At 41.0% G+C, this 19,620-nt stretch overlaps 2 protein-coding genes across 4 annotated transcripts in view; one reads left to right on the top strand and one right to left on the bottom strand.

Moving 5' to 3' along the window:
• CFAP61 (cilia and flagella associated protein 61) overlaps positions 1–3,599 on the bottom strand; it is a 275,799-nt gene extending 272,200 nt beyond the window's left edge. For both annotated transcript variants that reach the window (XM_032859286.1, XM_032859289.1), the window contains exon 1: positions 3,510–3,599. The gene's annotated coding sequence lies outside the window, so the exon portion shown is untranslated. The remainder of the gene's footprint in view (positions 1–3,509) is intronic.
• Positions 3,600–3,738: 139 nt separating this feature from the next.
• Positions 3,739–19,000, top strand: CRNKL1 (crooked neck pre-mRNA splicing factor 1). Of its 2 annotated transcripts, none has more exons than XM_032859291.1 (14): positions 3,739–3,893; positions 5,255–5,407; positions 6,471–6,562; positions 7,352–7,510; positions 7,964–8,130; positions 9,810–9,988; positions 11,154–11,324; positions 12,625–12,816; positions 13,526–13,585; positions 14,292–14,372; positions 15,375–15,614; positions 16,791–16,892; positions 17,378–17,626; positions 18,646–19,000. In XM_032859291.1, the coding sequence occupies exons 1-14, from the start codon at positions 3,843–3,845 to the stop codon at positions 18,811–18,813; spliced, it is 2,064 nt and encodes a 687-aa protein (XP_032715182.1). In that variant the 5' UTR covers positions 3,739–3,842; the 3' UTR covers positions 18,814–19,000. The 2 variants fall into 2 exon arrangements, with proteins under 2 accessions (XP_032715182.1, XP_032715183.1); XM_032859292.1 differs by lacking the exon at positions 3,739–3,893 and adding an exon at positions 6,287–6,322 and having other exon boundaries at positions 5,320–5,407.
• The last annotated feature ends 620 nt before the right edge of the window (positions 19,001–19,620 follow it).

Here is a 19,620-nt window from a genome sequence, read left to right as displayed (position 1 = left end):
AGGGAAATTCCCCCACCCAGGCAATGACTTTGTGTGCAGTGGCTCAGGGAGTGATCAAATGTGATGCAGGCCCTCAGGACAAGAGTTTGCACCCTCCATGGGGAGAGCGGGGACCTCATGCAAAACCAAGACCTGAAACCAAAGCCATGTGTCCAAAATGGACTTTGGAGGAGTGAACATCTTGATAAATGAGGAGACTAAAAGAACTGAACCTAACAGCCCCTGGAAGTGGCAAAGCAGCTTTCTCTACTGATAGCTCTGGGTAGAAAACAAAACTACTTGTGAGGAGTACAAATCCTAGCCCAATTACGTATGCATCCCAACCCACACTACCCATATAGTGTGCATTTCCCCAAAATTTCAGATAATAGCCTGCGAAAGAGATGATGAAATAAGTATGTTTACAATTATTAGGAACAGAGAAAGAGAAAAGTCACGAAAACAGGTAATTATGAAAAAGAACAAAAACTTTAAAAATGTAAAATATGATTATTAAACTTTAACTGGATGGGTTAAAAACACATTAGACACAATTAAAAAGAATTAATGAACTGGGAAGGCAGCCATGAAGAAATTTTCTAGAAAGAAGCACACAAAGATAGAAAGAAAATATAGGAAGCAGTTAAGAGACACATAAGACAGAATAGAAAGAATACCTATGTCTTATAGTAATTTCAAAAAAAAATAAAATGTCCTTTGAAAATAATGGCTAATGATTTTTTTTTATTTTTCTTTTTTATAATTTTTTTTTTAGAGATTTTATTTATTTATTTGACAGAGAGAGATCACAAGTAGGCAGAGAGGCAGGCAGAGGGAGAGAGAGGAGGAAGCAGGCTCCCTGTAGAGCAGAGAGCCCGATGCGGGGCTCGATCCCAGGACCCTGAGACCATGACCTGAGCCGAAGGCAGAGGCTTAACCCACTGAGCCACCCAGGCGCCCCATGATTTTTTTTGAAATGATGAAAGAACTGAATCCTCAAGAGCAGGAAAATGAAAGTAAATAAAGATAAAAAATAAAAATAAATCCTAAATATATAGTAGTGAAATTAAGAAATGCTAATAACAGAAAGCCTGAAAGCAACCAAATAAAAGACAAGTGCCTATGAGAGAATAAGAATTAGACTAAAAGTATATTTCACATCAGCAACAATAGGAGCCAGTAATACAGGGATTGGCAAACTCCCTCTGTAAATGGCCAGATGATAAATATTTTAGGCTTCATGAGCCTCATGTTCTTTGTGCAACTACCCAACTCTGCTAATACAGCATAACAGCCAGAAATTATATGAACACAAATGAGCGTAATTGTATTCTGATAAAATTCTAGGGGCACCTGGGTGGCTCAGTTGGTTAAGCATCTGGCTTCAGATCAGGTCATGATCTCGGGGTGCTGGGATTGAGCCCAAGTCGGGCTCCAGGCTCAAAGGGAAGTCTGCTTCCCCCTCTGCCCCTCCCCCGACTTGTGCACCTGCTCTTGCTCTCTCTCTCTCAAATAAATAAAATCATTTAAAAAATTCTACTCATGGACATTTGAAATTTGACCTTTATATTTTAAGTTTAATATTTATATATTTTAGTGTGTCCTGAAATACTCTTTGGATTTTTTCAGTTGTTTAAAAATATTTTAAAAGAAATTCTCAGCTTATGTGCTCTACAAAAATAGCCTATGGGCTGAATTTGACCTCTGTGTTATAGTTTCCTAATCACCAGAACAGTAAAGGTAAAAACAGCCATTAACCCAGAATTCTATGCCTAGCTAAACAATCACTAAAAGATGAAAGCTTAAAAAAGACAATTCACTACAAAGATGGAAAGAAATTACCACTCAAAGAATGTGGCTAAAAGAACTCCTAAAATGTATAAATCTGGAAAAATAAAATTAAAATCAGAAGAGAGTGAAATATAAGATAAAATGCTGAAGAAAAAGAAGTAAACAAGCAGGTGTATCTAAAAAAGCACTGATGGCAAAACAACCCCCCAAAAAATAATGATGATAACTTTTGCTTAAAAACAAAAACAGCATCAAATTACCAGACAAGAAGAACTTGTTAAGATGGAAGAAGAACAACTAGATATAAAACATTCGAAGTGTTTGCATCTCTGGAAGGCAGCCAAAGATGATTAACATTAAACTTTGTTAAATCAGTTATGCATAGTTACAAGTTTAAAGGACATCACATAACGGAAGCATCTTTTTATTTTAATAGGTATTTATTTATTTTATTAGGTGATTTTATTTCGGTGATATAAAATCTCATTCAAGTTATTTAAAATTTGAAAAGTGAGATGACTTACAAATATTTAAATAATAAAATTGGTAGTAGAGAGCTATGAGAAATGTTTCTACACTGGTTGCAAATGATTTCAGTTAAAGTTTTCCCAAAAGCACTGTTCACAGAGATAGATGTGATTTTTCTAAATGCATAAAATACACAGAGCATATTTATAAATATTTTTTCTTCTAAACACCAAAAGACTTGCAACTGTCATTTCTTAACCAATGAGCTTTCATGCCATGAAGACATGGAGGAATCTTAAATGCATACTACGAGTGAAAGAAACCAACCTGAAAAACCTACACACTATATGACGCCAATGATACGACATTCTTGAAAGGTAAAACTATCAGACAAGTTTTAAAAACCAGTGGTTGCAGGAGGCGAAAGGGGAAAGAAGAATAAATAGGTGGAGCACAGAGGAATTTTCGGAGAGTGAAACCATTCTTTACTATACTTTGGTGGTAGATACAGGTCATTAAATTCCACAGAATGTGTAACACCAAGAGCGAACGCTAATGTTAACTTATGAACTTTGGGTGATAATGTTTTACTGTAGGTTCATCAACTATAATAAATGTGAGAAATGTTGGGGAAAGGGGAATGACGGGCGTGAGAAACAGGAATTCTCTGTACCTTCATTCAACTTCTCTGTGAGCCTAAAAGTACCATTTTAAAGTCTTTTTTTTTTTTAATTCGCTTAACCATTTGCTTGCATATAATTAACTTTTGTTTTGAAGACAGGTCAAGAATTACACCAGCTCACATTTATGGAGCACTTTACATAGATTTTCTCTTTTATGCTGATGAAATAGATACTATTATTTTGGTCTCATAACTAAGGACATCAGGGTTAACAGAATTTACGTAATTAAGGCACAGTCACAGAATATTTAAACATCTGTTTATCTGACCACAAGGATGGCTTATTTGCTAGTACTCTGATATTTTCTTTTCACTTTTCCCTATTATCTGGCTTTAAAATACCTTCAGTCATTTCTAGTTAAAAGCCTTAAGAGTTTATTCGTGCACAACTGTCCAGAAAAGACCGCAGAGACTAAAAGGCCCAGAATGCAACGCGTCGCCGGGACACGTAGGGACGCTGCAGCTCCGCCCTTAGCATGCTGGGAAAGGTAGTTTTCTGGCCTGCTTCTCTTCCCCCACGTCCCCCAGCCTCCGGATCCGAGCTTTGTTCCTATTCCCCTTCCCCGGCGCCACGGTTCGACCGACCCACCTGTCCACGCAGGTCCTCCTAGTTCCGGAGACTGACCTGGGGATGATCCCCTGATGCCCTGGACACTGTCCCTGCGTCCCTCTCTGGCGGGGCAGCGCTACCCCACTTCACCTGCAACTCCGAGACGCGGCGCTCAGAGGAGGACGCTCAGCCCGGTTACCACAGAAACGAAGTTGCCTGCGTCACCGCGCGTGAGGGAAGTCAAAGGTCATACCAGCTAATTCCGCTTCCTGTTCCGGGATCTCGCTTGTTGTCAGAAAGCTTTCGGGGTTCCAGCCAGCCCTCGGGGCCTTTTCTGGAGTCCAGATTGGCGCGAGGTCCGCTGCTGCAGCCATGGCGGCCTCCACCGCGGCCGGGAAGCAGAGGATTCCCAAAGTAGCCAAGGTAGGAGACCGTGAGCGGCTTTGAGAGAGGAGGCCCTGGAGAGGGGCTTGTCCCTGCGTGCTTGGGGCTCGCGGCGAGAAAGTGTGGTGCCTGGAGCGGTTCTACCCCATGTGGGCCAAGGGGAAGGAGGAGAAGGGTCAGCCAGTGGTGGGGTGCAGGCTTCTGTCACCCCGGGGCAACCCTCGCGTTGACGTGGCTGGCCTTCGTCCTATTACGTGTTTTTGCTGGGGGAGAAGTGGGGTCACACGGCAGAAAATTAGGCAGTGCGCTAGGCGCTGGGGAGCTATGGTCTAATGCGGGCGATGTGCGGCATTCACTTAAGACACGAGTCCATATAAAATTGCAGTCTTGCCAAATGCTAGTGAGGCAGCGTAGACTATGTCGTGGAATAATGAGGGTTGTGTGAGGGGTCCCTGCAGAGTAAACTTTGCTGAGGAAGTGATGTTTAAACTGACACTTGATGGCTGACTAGGGGTTAGCCCAGCTGAGAGTGGAGGGAATGAGGGGGCAAGGGTTGTGTCGTGGCATTAATTTAATTAAACAATAAATTTGACGTTATCTGATATTTCCATAGGTGGCTGATACTTAGTGTTTTATGTGACAGGTTTTGTCCCAAACCTTTTCAGATGCCTTCACTCTAGTGTGTTTCTCCAGCCCAGGTGGCTCTCTTGAGCTTGTCCTTGTCATATCCATTTAGATGACTCCCAGAGATAATTTATATCAGTCACATAGCACAATGTCTGTGATTACATGTGAGCCATCATCATTATTAACAAACTCATCCCACACATAGTATTAAACAATTAATATTTCTTATAATTCAATTCCATAAATTTTTTAAGATTTTATCTGTTATTTATTTGAGAAAGAGAGCACACAAGCAGGGGGAGCAGCAGAGGACAGCACAGCCCTAAGTCTTAAAGAAGCTTATGGCCTACTACGGGAATTTACTGAATATTGTCTTTGACTTGACATGCCATGGAAAAAACAAACGCAATCTGAGGCATCATTGAAAAATTCTGTAAATACAAGTTGCAACACTAGAAGAGATATAGCACACATCTTGATAAAACAAAACCTCTAGTGAGAATTTTATCTAACCAGCTTCAGAGTTTATTGTTATACTAATCTAAAAATCTACTATTTTTGCTACCTTTTCTCTTAATACTTAGCTATGGCTTTGTAATAAATACCATGCATAAGATTTTGTTTAGCTTCATAGAGAAATGAAAACCTGTTCTACAAAGAGGGCATCTTGTAATAATACTTACAAAGTTTACATCCTAAAAAATGTTTCTTTGCTTCCTAAACCTTATGTGATGAGCATCTACTAAGAATGAAAATGTCTTCTGTCTTAAAAGGTGAAAAACAAAGCCCCAGCTGAGGTCCAGATAACTGCTGAGCAACTCTTAAGAGAAGCTAAAGAAAGAGAGCTTGAGCTTCTTCCACCTCCACCTCAACAGAAGATCACAGATGAAGAAGAGCTAAATGATTACAAGCTAAGAAAAAGGAAGGTCAGTCAGTTATTTTCCACTCTGTTAATAACATTGCTAGGAATTTATAGGTCAGAATTTGCAAAGTTCCTCATTGGTTAGAGAGGCTGGAAAAGATGAGAATAGGTTAGTGTCTCTAGCCAGATGAGTACTGCAACTTCTGGGTACCAGATAATTGCATTTTGCTGAACTTTAGAAAACATGCCAGGAGTTATCTTTGAAAGTATAAAGAAATTAAACCTGCCAGAGATCTCATTTTCGGTGCTGAATCAAAGAGGGATGGAAGTTTAAAAAGTGGAATGTCTTGCAACTGGAAGGGGCAGGACTAACAAGGCCACTTGTTATGTACTGTCTCTCGACCACCTTCTGTCGTAGGAATTAAGACTTGGAAAAGAGCCGTGAGAGGACTTGGGAATCTGACCTTTTCACCCTAGGATCATCACTCTAGGGCAATTTTTTTTTTCTTTAAAGATTTTATTTATTATTTTGAGAGAGAGAGAGAGTATGCGCGTGTGTTTTAGCAGGAGGAGGGGCAGAGGGAGAGAGAATCTTAAGCAGTCTCCACACTTATCGTGGCTCATAGGGCTCAGTCTTACGATCATGAGGTCACAACCTGAGCCGAAATCAAGAATCGGATGCTTAACCGACGTGGCTATCCGGGTGCCCCTAGGGCAATTTTAAACCACTAGCCCTGTTGTATCTACTTAACAGTGATGTTCAAAGAGTGATGTGTGAAATTCTGAGACATTAACAAGAGGACTGAAATAGTCAAAAACATCTTCCTACTAGGAACAAGTATTGAGTGTATTAAAGTATCAGTTATTAGCAATAAGAGAAAATATCAACAAGTCTGCTAGTAATTCTTCATACCTAAAGTTTTTCTCTTTGTTTGCGTGTAAGACTTTAAAGAAATACCTGAGATTGTAACCTACATTGGTGAATGTCTTGTTTCTCAAGAATTCTAGGATGTAATTTCTCCTAAATAAAAACGAAATGAATAAACCTTTTAGAGCAGGATTAATAGACAAAGGTGTCATTTTTACTTACTTTCCCCTTCAATTTGACCCATTTTCCCTTCCTCCAGACTTTTGAAGATAACATAAGAAAAAACAGGACTGTGATTAGTAACTGGATAAAATATGCACAATGGGAAGAGAGTCTAAAGGAGATTCAGAGGTAAAATTGCTGAGTGTATAATTTCATATGTAAAGATGTCCAAAGTTAAGAGCCAAAAGAAGTAGAAGAAGTTAAACACAAGTGAAAGAGTGTGCCTCTGTTAGGAATTTTCCAAGTTGTTCCGTGGAAGCCTAGGGTTCCCTTGAGGAGCCCCACCGGCACTGTGGTAGATGAGTCCTGTGGGGAGTGGCAGGGGAAACACTGCAGGTGGGTCTCGCCTGCATCACACACTACAGACAGAGAAGCGCACTTTCATCTGCTTTCTCTGTATTGGGATTTTTTTTTTTTTAAATAAAAATTGTTCCTGGAAACCAGTGGCCAACAAGATAAAGGTCACATTCTGGCCCTTCCTATTGCCCAGGCCTGCATTTTCCCGATGTACCCACTGCCCCCGCTGTGCGTGTGTACCAGCCACTCCCTGAACACATTGTGTCCCCTTACTCTACACTAGGCTGTTCTCCCTGCCTGCAGTGAGAACTCCTCCCTACCCACCGTGGCCTCTGGAGCTTTCCTCACCTTCATAACTCTGGAGTTACCCACTGCTTAGCTGTTTGCACCAGACGTTATTTCTTCCCTTTTGCTTCCTTGTGTAAATGTTGACTCACGTTTACCATATCTCAGTGAAATACGTGCATGTCTAGCTTTCTGTGAGAGTTTGTAAGCTTCCTGAAAACATGTCTTTTCTTATGCTCAGACACATGATAAAATAGGGCACTGCAGATGGTTTGAGATAGTTGCCCCAGGTGTGGTATGACTGCTTTTGATAGCCTCCAATTCCGGCTTTTTAAGGGCTCGATCCATATACGAACGTGCTTTAGATGTAGACTACCGAAATATTACACTCTGGCTGAAATATGCAGAAATGGAAATGAAGAATCGCCAGGTCAACCATGCCCGAAATATCTGGGACCGGGCCATAACAACTCTGCCTCGAGTCAACCAGTTCTGGTAAGTTTCTGATCTACCAAAGCAGCTTTCTTTAGGCTAGGAAAGTTCTGCATTTTTGTGTATTTATTTTATTTACATTGTTGCTGTCACATATATTTAATTTACATTTTACTTTCTCTTTAAATGTACTGTAAGTAGTTCTTAATGTCCTGTAGTATAGTAAGTCATAATCACTACATGTACTAGCTGTGCAATCAAAACTAAGATTTGGGTTACAATCTTTTTTGCATAAGAAACTTATTGTTGAACTAAGCAATTTTTAAGAAAAATATATCTTTATTTCCTGTGGTTGATCCTTCTATTTGATAAGAAAACATGCTCGTTTTAACCTTTGGGGAAGATAAAGCCCTAAGGCTTCACATTTAACAAAGTTAGAACTATACAGTGCCAAAGATCATTTTTCCCCCAAGTCACTTTGACCATGACAAACGTTTGGGGGTGACTTTGTTACAGGTACAAGTACACGTACATGGAGGAGATGTTGGGAAACATTGCTGGCGCCCGGCAGGTATTCGAGCGCTGGATGGAATGGCAGCCTGAGGAGCAAGCCTGGCACTCCTACATCAACTTCGAGCTGCGATACAAAGAGGTGGACCGGGCCCGCACCATTTATGAACGCTATATCCTTTGAGTGAGTCTGACTGGTGCCGTTCCTGTGCTGGGTGCTACTCCTCCCAGGGAGGTCTGGTCATGGTTTGAACATAGGAATAGCCATTAAGTACGCCCAGAGGTCAAAGATATAAGTTTCATCTGCTTCATGCACTATGTAAGTATTTTCTAGAGACATAGGTGGTCAGAATAAGTTTGTGGTCTAGGTAATTGAGCTTTTTCTGGTGAAACTTTGGGTTTGTTTGTATTTTGGCGCTCCTTGTGGAAAGTGACATACCAGCGCTTTGGCTGCTGTAGCCAGTCCTCTTTCTGTGGGATTTTTTTCCCTAGGTTTTTCTAGGGTGTTAGTCATTAGCACCATTACTGGACTGCATCCAAAGCATGGAGTTAGGAGGACAGCATAGTGTAGTGCAGCAGGCTCCAGGGCCATTTGGATGGGTGTGAGTCGCTTCTGTGGCACCCGCTGAGGGGCAGCCTGGGACAGGTTCCTTCACACTTCCGAACTTCGTTTATTCCTTTATAAAACAAAATCAAATCTACCAAGAAGAGCTGTTTTTAGGATTTAAGATAATCTTTATGGGGGTGGGGGTGTGTGTGTGTGTGTGTGTCTACACATATCTCCCTTAGGAGCAATGATTTGGTATTTGCTAATTAAATGACTTCATAGAACATAACTACCAGGAAAAACAAGCATCAACTTTATTGTGCAATTTTAAGGTCTCTGTGACCTCTGCCCATTATTAATATGATTAATTTAACAGAAGCTTTTTAAAGCGCTTGTTCTGTGCTAGACATTGTTGTAAACACTTTACAGATATCAACACTTAATCCTCGGGATAGCCCTACGGTGCGGGAGCTACTCCAGTCTGTGGAATGGGAGACACAGGCATGAGTGAGAGGCAGCGTGGCCAGGGTCTCCGGTAGTGATGGAGATGGGTCTTGAACCCAGCAGCAGCCTCAGAGCCTTTGCTTTTAACTTCATTGCCATTTTCAAATGTATTACTACTTTGGAATTAATGATTTCCTTAAACGAAGTAGGTGAAAAATAGATTTTGTTTATTAAGAAATAAAATGGTAATTAAAAACTTTTTTTTCCTGTGTCAACTATATTACAGTAAAAAGAGAGAGAAAAACCTGAAAAAACCTTTTTCTTCTACCTCCAGTTAGCAGTTTTGTTTTTGTAACGTTTTTTCCTTAATCATTAATTGAAATACTGGTGTTCTTGAGCCTGTAATACATAGGTGGCATTTATTGAGCACATTCCTTTGGCCCCAAACTGCTAAGAGCTTTACACACATTTTCCTTCCTTTCAGGTCACTGAGGTTGGGTTAGTATTTTTCTCTGTTTACAGATGATAAAACTGCTTCCTAGACAAGTTAAATGACTTGTCCAGGATAGCATGGTCAGTAACAGTCTTCAGCTTTTTCATTTCTCCAGACTCCAGTTTGTACCCACTACGGAGATACTGAGTAAGCCTTGGGGAAAGACGATGAACAAGTCACAGCCCCCTTCAGAGGTCACAGTTCAGTGGTTCTTCATCTTTGAATGTATTTTATCAACCCTATAGTCGCAGTTTGCATTGTTGGGGGTTTTGATTTACGGTTGTTGTTTTTTTGTTTTGTTTTGTTTTGTTTTGTTTTTTTTGAAAAGCCTTGTTGTCTTGTGTGGTATTTCCTTAATTCCCCTGAACTTGTCCTCGTGCACCCTGATGTTAAGAACTGGATCAAGTATGCCCGCTTTGAGGAAAAACATGGTTATTTTGCCCACGCACGGAAAGTGTATGAAAGAGCTGTCGAATTCTTTGGAGATGAACATATGGATGAACACCTTTATGTTGCTTTTGCCAAATTTGAAGAAAATCAGAAAGAAGTAAGTACCCTTGAAGAACTCAGTTACATTGCATAACAGCTTAGGAAAGACTACTTGTTGTACACGTTGAATTCATTCAATTTTCTTACCCACTTAACCTTAGGAAAAACATTTCCAAAATCTCTCAAGGAAAACATCATACATCTGTGGCTTAGCTGCAGATTGGGAACTCAGTGATTATAGGTTGTGCTGAAGTTTCCTAATTGTGTTGTGCTGTACTTGAAAATTAAGCCTTTATATCTATGATAAGAATATTGTGTATGAACAGAGTTCATCATTTGGTCTCCTCATTAAAGGGTTTTACAGGTAATAAAACTGGAAAACAGAAGTCCAGAGCCCTGAGAACAGAAAACAGAATTTGAAATGGAAACAGATTGCCCCACAAATGAGTCGGTTCTGGTCTTCCGTAATATATATAGAAGTAATCCCTTAAAGTAACTTAGATACTACAGAATTGAGAGAGGTAGGCTGAGGTCCAAATACAGGGTCTTATATTTACCATGGTAAGGACTACAGATACTATTCCAAGGCCAAAGGGAAGTACAAAGGGTTCTAAGCAGAAGAGCAGTAGGATGGGATTTACATTCTAAAGACAGCCTCTGGCTAATCTGTGGAGACTGTATTGTGAAGAACATGACAAAAGTGGAAGCAGGGGGACTGTTGACATGGCCATGGAAGAAATGGAGATGGTGGCGGGGGTGGGAGAGATGGGGAGAAGAGAAGGGCTATGTTAAAGAGGTAGAGGTGGCAGGACTCTTTGAAGTAGTGAAGGTGGGGGATGAGGATAGGAGAGGAATCAAGGAGGACTCCTGGGGCTTGAGGCTTAGGGTTTGAGCAGGTGCATGACAGTAGCTATTGCTTACTGAGACTGGGAAGACAGAGAGATCCAGGTTTGGGGGTGAGAAACAGGTCAGTTTTGGACCTATTTAGTCTGAGATGCACAGATGACACCCCACTGGCAGCGTCAGGTAGATAGTATGGAGCTCAAAGGAGAGTGTCAGTGCGCCCTGACAAATACCTCAGCAAGGGGAGAAGAGAAGTCTTACTTTGGACACTTTGAGACGACAGAATCTAACAAGTAATATATTATGTCATAATTACCTTTCAAGTTGTGGCTCAAGTGAGAGTATTGTGTTCTAGAAGTAATCCTCCTGTCTGCTTTTAGTTTGAAAGGGTACGAGTAATCTACAAGTATGCCCTGGATAGAATTTCAAAGCAGGAGGCCCAAGAACTCTTTAAAAACTATACCATCTTTGAGAAGAAGTTCGGTGATCGACGGGGTATTGAAGACATCATTGTGAGCAAGCGAAGATTCCAGTATGAGGAAGAGGTGAAGGTGAGCGTTGGTGCGGACGCCAAACCCCGCAGGTGACAGAGATGTGCTGGCCAGCAGCAGCAACGGTGAAACAAGGATAGCAAGCGAGGGCGTCCAGGGATCACACTCTTGTTGACGCATCTGCCATGATTGGCAACTGGTGCAACAGCAGTCAGCGGGGCTTGTAGGAAAGCCCGCAGGCAGAGCTTGGGTTTGTTCTCCCACCCACATGTTGAAAGTCACTGTATTGGTTGCTGATGGGGCGCCGTAGAACTTGAGCAGAAACTGGGAATCCATGTGAATTCATCTCTGAAGGTGGACGAGTCAGAGATTGAGCCCAACAGTTTTTGTACACTACCTTTTAAGCTAAAAGGTAGTGAACAAAACACATACTGTAGATATGGTTTCATTCTTATCTCTTTATTTGATGTACTGTTTTGATTGGAGCTCAAAGATAGTAGCATTTTCCTTCACTGGTCTGCTGTGCATCTAAAAACTTTGGCTTAGTCAGATGAATTAGGATATGGCCAAAGGACCGAGTCTGGTGTTAAATGGGGTCAGCAAGGTAACATTCAAGATAAATGACTATTAATTGAGAAGGCAGGTTTCACATTTGTGACCATGGTTCTAATTCCACTGTAATTTTTTTTTATTCTTTATTTTTAAAATTTCATTTATTTTCCTTTTTTTTTTTAAAAATTCAGTTGACATAATGTTCAACGATGCACTAGTTACATAAAACACCCAGTGCTCATCACATCACATGCCCTCCTTAATGCCCATCATCCACCATAATTTCAAATCTAGACATAATGATATGCAATCAGGTATATTAACAAATAGATTTATTAAAGTAGGCATCTAATTATTGACTAATTACCTTGCTGGGAGGATTGTATATGAAAGCGGCTTTGCTGTGGGACGCCTGACAAATAGTCTGTCCTCTATGTTCCTCTTTCTTTTCTATTTCTAGAATCTCAGGAATAGTATTTTTTAAGATTTCATTTATTTACTTGAGAGAGTATGTGCGCTAGCGTGAGTGGGGGGTGGGGCAGAGAGAGAAGAAGACTCCTTGCTGAGCAGGGAGCCCAATGCGGGGGCTGGATCCTAGGGCTTTGGGATCATGACCTGAGCCAAAGACAGGCACTGAACTGAGCCACCCAGCTGTCCCAGGAATGGTATTTTTAAATGAGATAGGTGCTAAACAGTTGCTAAAATACAGAAAGTTGATGTAGTGTCTTTTTTTTTTTTTTAACCTCACAGAGTCCAGCAAGTGTAGCTCTTGGTTTGGTTTCTAGTCATTAAACTGTGGTCTTTCTAGGCTAATCCACACAATTATGATGCGTGGTTTGATTACCTACGCTTGGTGGAAAGTGATGCAGAAGCAGAAACTGTTCGAGAAGTCTATGAAAGAGCCATTGCCAATGTGCCACCCATTCAGGAGAAGCGGCACTGGAAGCGCTATATCTATCTGTGGGTCAACTATGCACTCTATGAAGAATTGGAGGCCAAGGTAAAAAAGGAATTATGCCTCAGCTCTTGATGGCTGCCTCCTCCCCAGCTGCTTCACACCTGCACGTACACCTCGGCCGTAATGGGTGGTGGTGGTGGGTACTGACACATGCAGTCCAGGAAACAGGAGCCTAATTCTTGATCGGCAGTTACCTATTCTCTCTGCAGCCTTTTAAACTCGGCATACCTGTCATTGGCCCAGGCGAGGTGTTTTTGTTTTATTGCATTTTGTGTTTAAACTTGAGGCAGAAGATTATCACTTGGAACTTGGAACGATGAGGCAGTCTTTAGCTTATTTTGTATCGTTTTCTGGGCTGCCTCCTAAGTAGGGCTCACAGCTGGATGACACATCTTTGCTTCGAGTAAAGATCAGGTGGGATTTTCAGAAATTGGTTGTGTATAAATTAATTGGGAAAGACTATCTTTCTGCTGTCAGTCTGAAACTATAAGACATCTTTCTTCTTTCTGCTATCAGGCCAGAAGCCTTTCTACAGACAAGCTCTCAGAGATTGATGGCTATCTTGTTGGTTCTTTAACCAAAGTCTGATGGCCACAGGTAGTTCATGTTTGATCATAAATGATGAAATCAGAGTTTGAGAATATCACCCTGTGAAAACACCCAGGGTGGGAGTGTACCTTTTTTCTAGTGCTAGCAAAACCAGCATCAGTAACAGACCGATATTTGGTGAAAATTTCTTATCCTAATACAGGATCCCGAGAGGACAAGACAGGTTTATCAAGCTTCTTTGGAATTAATTCCTCATAAAAAGGTATGTTTGCTTTAAGTGTTCTGTTCCGAAGTGTCAGAATCCTGCTTCTATTACTTGTGAAATAAACTTATTGTTTGAAAAGTTTGCTGTGCATGGCACCCTGGAAAACCTAAGTGAGAACAAACTCTCTTTGCCTCTGATAACACCTTATAGTCTGGTTGAAAGGACAGCCTGTATTGACAAATGAACAATACAGATGATAATGCAGAAATTCAGAGGCGTGTGGGTAACTGGAATAGACTGAGTGAAAGGAAGAAGATGCACATCAGAGAACCACGGCATGTGCAGGAAACAACGAACGGGTTTGTTGGCATCCGAATGAACAGATCCATGGATGGGTGAACTTGCGTGCAAGTTCTGGAAATGGTTGAGACATTATCTCTGCCCTATTTTCCACCATGAGAAACATGTAGAGATGCTGACCGAACAGAGACGGTGTGTTCTGCTTGCTTACAAGCATACCTGCAAAACAAAACCAATTCTCAGTAGGGGCTGCAGGGCCATGCAGTACAATAAAGTATTTAGATTACTGTTTGTAACTTTCGTGAAATAAACAACTTCATACTTGCTTAAAAACAAGAAAATATATCTGTCCTAGTTCTGAATATTTAGGGAAATCTAATTGCATGTGGCCTTTTATTAAATTTTTAGCTTTAGTGTAATTGAAACAACTCTTTTAGATGTGTTTTGTGCTTTTGTTTTCTAGTTCACATTTGCCAAGATGTGGTTACTATATGCACAATTTGAAATAAGACAGAAAAATTTACCATTTGCCAGAAGAGCTTTGGTAAGTAAAGAAAGGACCACGGGGTGCCTCGGGGGCTCAGTCAGTTGAACGTCTGACTCTTGATTTCAGCTCAGGTCATGATCTCAGGGTTGTGAGATCGAGTCCCTCGTTGGGCTCCCCGCTAAGCACAGAGTCTGCTTGGAAGTCTCTGTCTCTGCCCCTCTCCCTGTGCTTGCGTGTGCATGCTCTCATTCTCTCTCTCTTAAATAAATAAATAAAATCTTGGAAGGAAAAAGGAATGATCGAGATCATCACTGACGTCTTTGAGAAGGAAATTAATTCTTAGTATTTATAAGTTGGACAGTTCCTACTAAGAATGCGACAGAAGTATTCTGCCTTTATAACTGAGATGTGTCAGAAAATGCACAGCCTTTGAAGAAAAAACGGGTGATAATATTTAAATTACTCTCATTGGAAGCTTTATCTGTAGCTACCAGTTACCAGATCTTTTCTCAAACTGGAAAGATCTGACGTTAGATCACATTAGATCTAAGTCTGCTCTTGAGTAGAATCATCTTGTGCAAACCCTAGGGGTATTACGTGCACCTTAACAGCTGTTCTCAAGTCTCTTAATAAGATCAAGTGCTGTTTAAATGCAGATGTCCTTCTGTAAGCCACTCTTGGCCCTGGCTGTGGGCAGTGAGGCAGCTTTCGTTCTGTGATCACCACTTTATTTATGGGAGGTTTCATCCGTCTGACATCCATATTCCCTAGGTGCTCCTGAGAAGCTAAGTAAAATCCAGAGGACTCATGCAGACAGTTCTGCAGCCCTCTCTTGCTGAATAGGCACCAGTGGGCACAGGCCCTCTTGACAGCGGGGTGCAGTAGAGGGTTTCCATTGGCCTTCCGTCAAGAACCAGTGTGGACAGTGTGATACCACAGAGGGAAAGGATGGCTTGCCAGGTTCTTCCTCAGCAGAGAAGAGCTGTTGGGACAGGTCGGCAACATCAGTACACAGGTTGAATCTACATATCACAGTGGTTTGGTCCTTTTATTTTCCAGGGAACTTCCATAGGCAAATGTCCAAAAAACAAGTTATTTAAAGGTTACATAGAATTGGAACTGCAGCTTCGAGAATTTGACAGATGCCGGAAGCTTTATGAAAAGTTCTTGGAATTTGGACCTGAAAATTGTACTTCTTGGATTAAATTTGCGGAATTAGAAACGATCCTCGGTGATATTGAGAGAGCGCGGGCAATCTACGAGTTAGCTATCAGTCAGCCACGATTAGACATGCCAGAGGTGAGAATCTCGAAATGAATATTTTGTTTTAGATATTTCCCTAGTATTGCTTTAGATGACCATCTTGGGCATTTTAGAGTATAAAGATAAACTCACCTGCGGTCTTGTCTAACCAGATTAGTACTTTACTGTTGGGGGGATAGAAGAAGGATGGGAGTGGGAGAAGCAGCCCTCTAGTAGGATACCAGAGCCCAGCAAAGCCCCATGATGATACTAGGATGAGTTGGGATATAATGGGGTGGGTGTCTGGCTTTCTTCCTCCCTTCAAATGGAAGGCTAACCTAAAGGGGATGGGACAGGCAAGTAAATAGGCAGCAGGCAGCTCTGACTGGAGAACAGGGCAGATGAAGGCTGAGACTGCACATCCCCAGATTCTCCTGGCACAGTTTTTCCCACATGGGGTCAGCAAAAGAAGCTCTACCTACACTAGCATATTCCTGAAATTAGACTGCCACTATCCTGGCCTGAGACCTGAAATTGTCCCTTCCCTATTTAAACTTAAAGCCACAAGGTGGCGCCAAACCACAGCTAAGACCTGTTTGAGAGCCACTGAACTCACCCAGCCTTTTTGTAAGTCTTGACCTAATGTGACTCTGCATCTATGGCTTGGGTCCCACGAGCTGCATTAGGGCTGGTCTTTATATAAAATGGTTCTATCAGTTGGTCTTAGCTCCCAGGCGTTCGGGCCACATGTTACTCCATCCTTGTTCCCTGACAGGCAGCACCTAACAGGTATGCTGTTTACTGAATAGTTGTCGAGGTGAACTCAGTCCTATCAAGGAATTTACAGTAGAGGTAAGAAGAGTATATCCTGGCTAATCTAGGCATGTCTTCTCCTGGCAAAGTCAGTTGTATGTGATAGGATCATGGCAGTGTCTGGGAGATTTGGCAAGTCTCTGAGCTTTTCTTGTAAGTCCAACATTGAAAAACTCTGAAAGAAAATCCAAAGATGAATCCAGAGACTTTGATCTCATAGTGTAGAATGGTAGCCAAGTTTTGGCCAGCTTGTAAATGCCAGTGTGTTTACTGTCTCCAGATTTTGTCTGTTCTTTAATTGTTCATAGAAGTCCTAGGTTCCTGGATGTCCTAGGTTAGAATGGTAGTTAAGCTCAGCTTTGGATAGGGACATGTTGCTCTTTAAATGTCAAGCCTGACTTATTAAGTTCTCTTTCTTAGGTGCTTTGGAAATCGTATATCGATTTTGAAATTGAACAGGAAGAAACTGAGAGAACACGAAATCTTTACCGAAGATTGCTTCAGCGAACACAACATGTCAAGGTACCCTGCACTCTGTTGATGATCTTTAATTCTGCCTAAATGAGCAGTCCTGAAGGAAATACCATATTTCTGTATTTTAAGTGTTTCGGGGTGTGTGTGTGTGTGTGTGTGTGTGTGTGTGTGTGTGTTTTTCAATGCTTTTCCTGCTTTTAGAAAAGAGCCCATGAGTCTCAGAGGACTTTGGAATATAAAGCTTATACCAGGTCAGTATTTATACTGCATAGGAGTAACTTAAATATCACAGGATTGCATAAAAAGTTAAACTCTTTTCAGGATTTTAAGACCATTTCAAACACCTAATTGGATATAGAGACAGACTATAATTCAATAATTCAACATTATTGAAACATAATCATTACGTTCTTTGTAATACTACAGATGAACACATTAGTATGTTCAGATGTCCTTAACTAGAAATTAGCATTATTACATGATCATTTTCTGGATGCCATGGCTGATTTGCTTCTATAATAATTTTTCTTAAGGTTTGGATCAGCTTTGCACAGTTTGAGCTGTCTTCAGGGAAAGAAGGAAGTTTGGCTAAATGCAGACAAATTTATGAAGAGGCTAACAAAACCATGAGGAACTGTGAAGAAAAGGAAGAGAGACTTATGTTGCTGGAATCATGGCGAAGCTTTGAAGATGAATTTGGAACAGTATCAGATAAGGAGAGAGTAGACAAACTCATGCCAGAGAAAGTCAAGAAGAGAAGAAAGGTCCAGGCTGATGATGGGGTAAGAACTGAGACCCTGGAGCTGGTCATCTCATGTCAGATGAGCACTTTCTACTTGTAAGTGCCATATGTACAATCTGAGCATCGGAGCGGACAGCCTGGCTACCATGGAAAGAGAGCAGGGTGTATAGTCCACCCAGGGGTGGAGATGGGAGACGATTGGCAAAGGTTGATTCCAGGAGCTATATAAAGTGTGGTATTTCTGGAGCATTAAGCAGGAGATCAGAATAGAGGGAAATGAAACTCAGCTTTTAGGTAGGACCCAAGCTAGAGACTTTGTAAGCTATAGGGAGGCTCTTACACACAAAATGACAAGACCCGGTGGTTGGCATCTGCAGGCATACTCAAGGGGCTTAGATCAGAGGAGAACCTGTCAGGAAGCTGTTGTAAGCAGAGCAAATGATGGTGGAAGCTGGAATTAGAGTAGTGTTTAGGAAGCCAAATCAGTGACCAGTTTGAGGTGGGGCTATTAAGGGCAGGGAGTCAGAATAATAGTGTACAGATTTATGACTTTTGCTACTAAGTATTAAGTAAGTCTTTAGAAAAATTTAAAATCTTAGAAAACTACAAGATGGAGGTGGAGAATATCTTGGTTGGCTAGAGAGGACCTGTGCTTTAATGTTTAGGCTCTTTTTCCCTGGTTTTTAGCTCTGTGAGCTCCACTTGCAGTAACACCAACCCCAACAGTTCCTTTTTCTTTATTCAGTTAGTTAACATATAGTATACTGTTAGTTTCAGAGGTAGAGCTCAGTGATTCATCAGTCTTATGTAACACCCAGTGCTCAGTATATCCCATGCCCTTGTTAATGTCCATCACCCAGTTACTCAGCAGCTACTTGTTCACCCCAGTCGTGCAGGCCCGGCCTTTTTTCTTTCTGTGATGGGCTTTGAAGTTTTATAAATGAACATAAATTGAATGTGTCTTGAACTCTCTGGGGTTTTGCAGTGAAAATTCTCCACTTTTAACTATAGTGTATTTCAGCCATCTTTGGCTTATCTTTTAATTGTTTTATTCTATAGTCTGATGCAGGCTGGGAAGAGTACTATGATTACATCTTTCCAGAAGATGCTGCCAACCAACCCAACCTCAAGCTCCTGGCCATGGCCAAACTTTGGAAGAAACAGCAACAGGAAAAGGAGGCTGCCGAGCAAGACCCAGATAAGGACATTGATGAGAGTGAATCCTGATGTTCTTGTTCATATTGATAAATGTTTTATTATTTTTATAAATTAATCATTCAGAACTCTTGTGACTCCATAAGTTTTTGTATATTTCACCATTGGAGTCTTTGATAGCTACTTTCTGAATTATTTTTAAAATGCTCTTGCGTTAGTGAGAAGTGGGGGTTGCAAGTAAACTTTTTTAACCACTGGATTTATGAGTCCAAACTTTTTTTTGTCCACATCACGCATTAGGAAATCTAATTGAGGTAATGCCTTCAACTATTTTAGATGGACCTCCACTTTTGAAAGTGTTTTTCGAGAAGTATTCAAGTTACATTCTACAGTAACTTTTAAAGTGGTTTTTTCATGTTTTTCTTCTTTGTAAAGATACTTAGTATACTCACATGAAACTTCTGACTTCTCATCTTCAGTCACAGGCTCGAGTTCCATTCCCAGCTGCCACTTGGTTATCTGTAACTTAATCTTTCAGTGCTTCATTCATACGGGCTTCTGCCAACTCATTTTGAGGATTACATTAGAAACAGAATATATCTGGCACATTGTGACTGCTCAGTAAAATGTTCATCCCCAGCCACTTTCTTAAACAAATTCAATCTTTGTAGAATTGAATGTGCTTGGATTAATTTAACTTCTAAATATAGTAGCCATATGCTTTTGAAAACACTAGTTGGAAAATAGTTTATAGTTACTGTATTTCTGAACAAGGTGTTTTTGTTACCAAGATGTTTTAGTCAAATTTCAGTCATGCTGTGATCAGTTTCCCCAAGTGGTTGAACTCTATAATAGCTTAAAGAATAGTAAAACATGTGC

The sequence above is a fragment of the Lontra canadensis genome, unplaced genomic scaffold (genome assembly GCF_010015895.1).
Source record: "Lontra canadensis isolate GAN:19392208 unplaced genomic scaffold, GSC_riverotter_1.0 scaffold16, whole genome shotgun sequence".
NCBI lineage: Eukaryota > Metazoa > Chordata > Mammalia > Carnivora > Mustelidae > Lontra > Lontra canadensis.
Note: the sequence above shows the minus strand (reverse complement) of the source record. Positions and strands in the feature narration are given on the sequence as shown.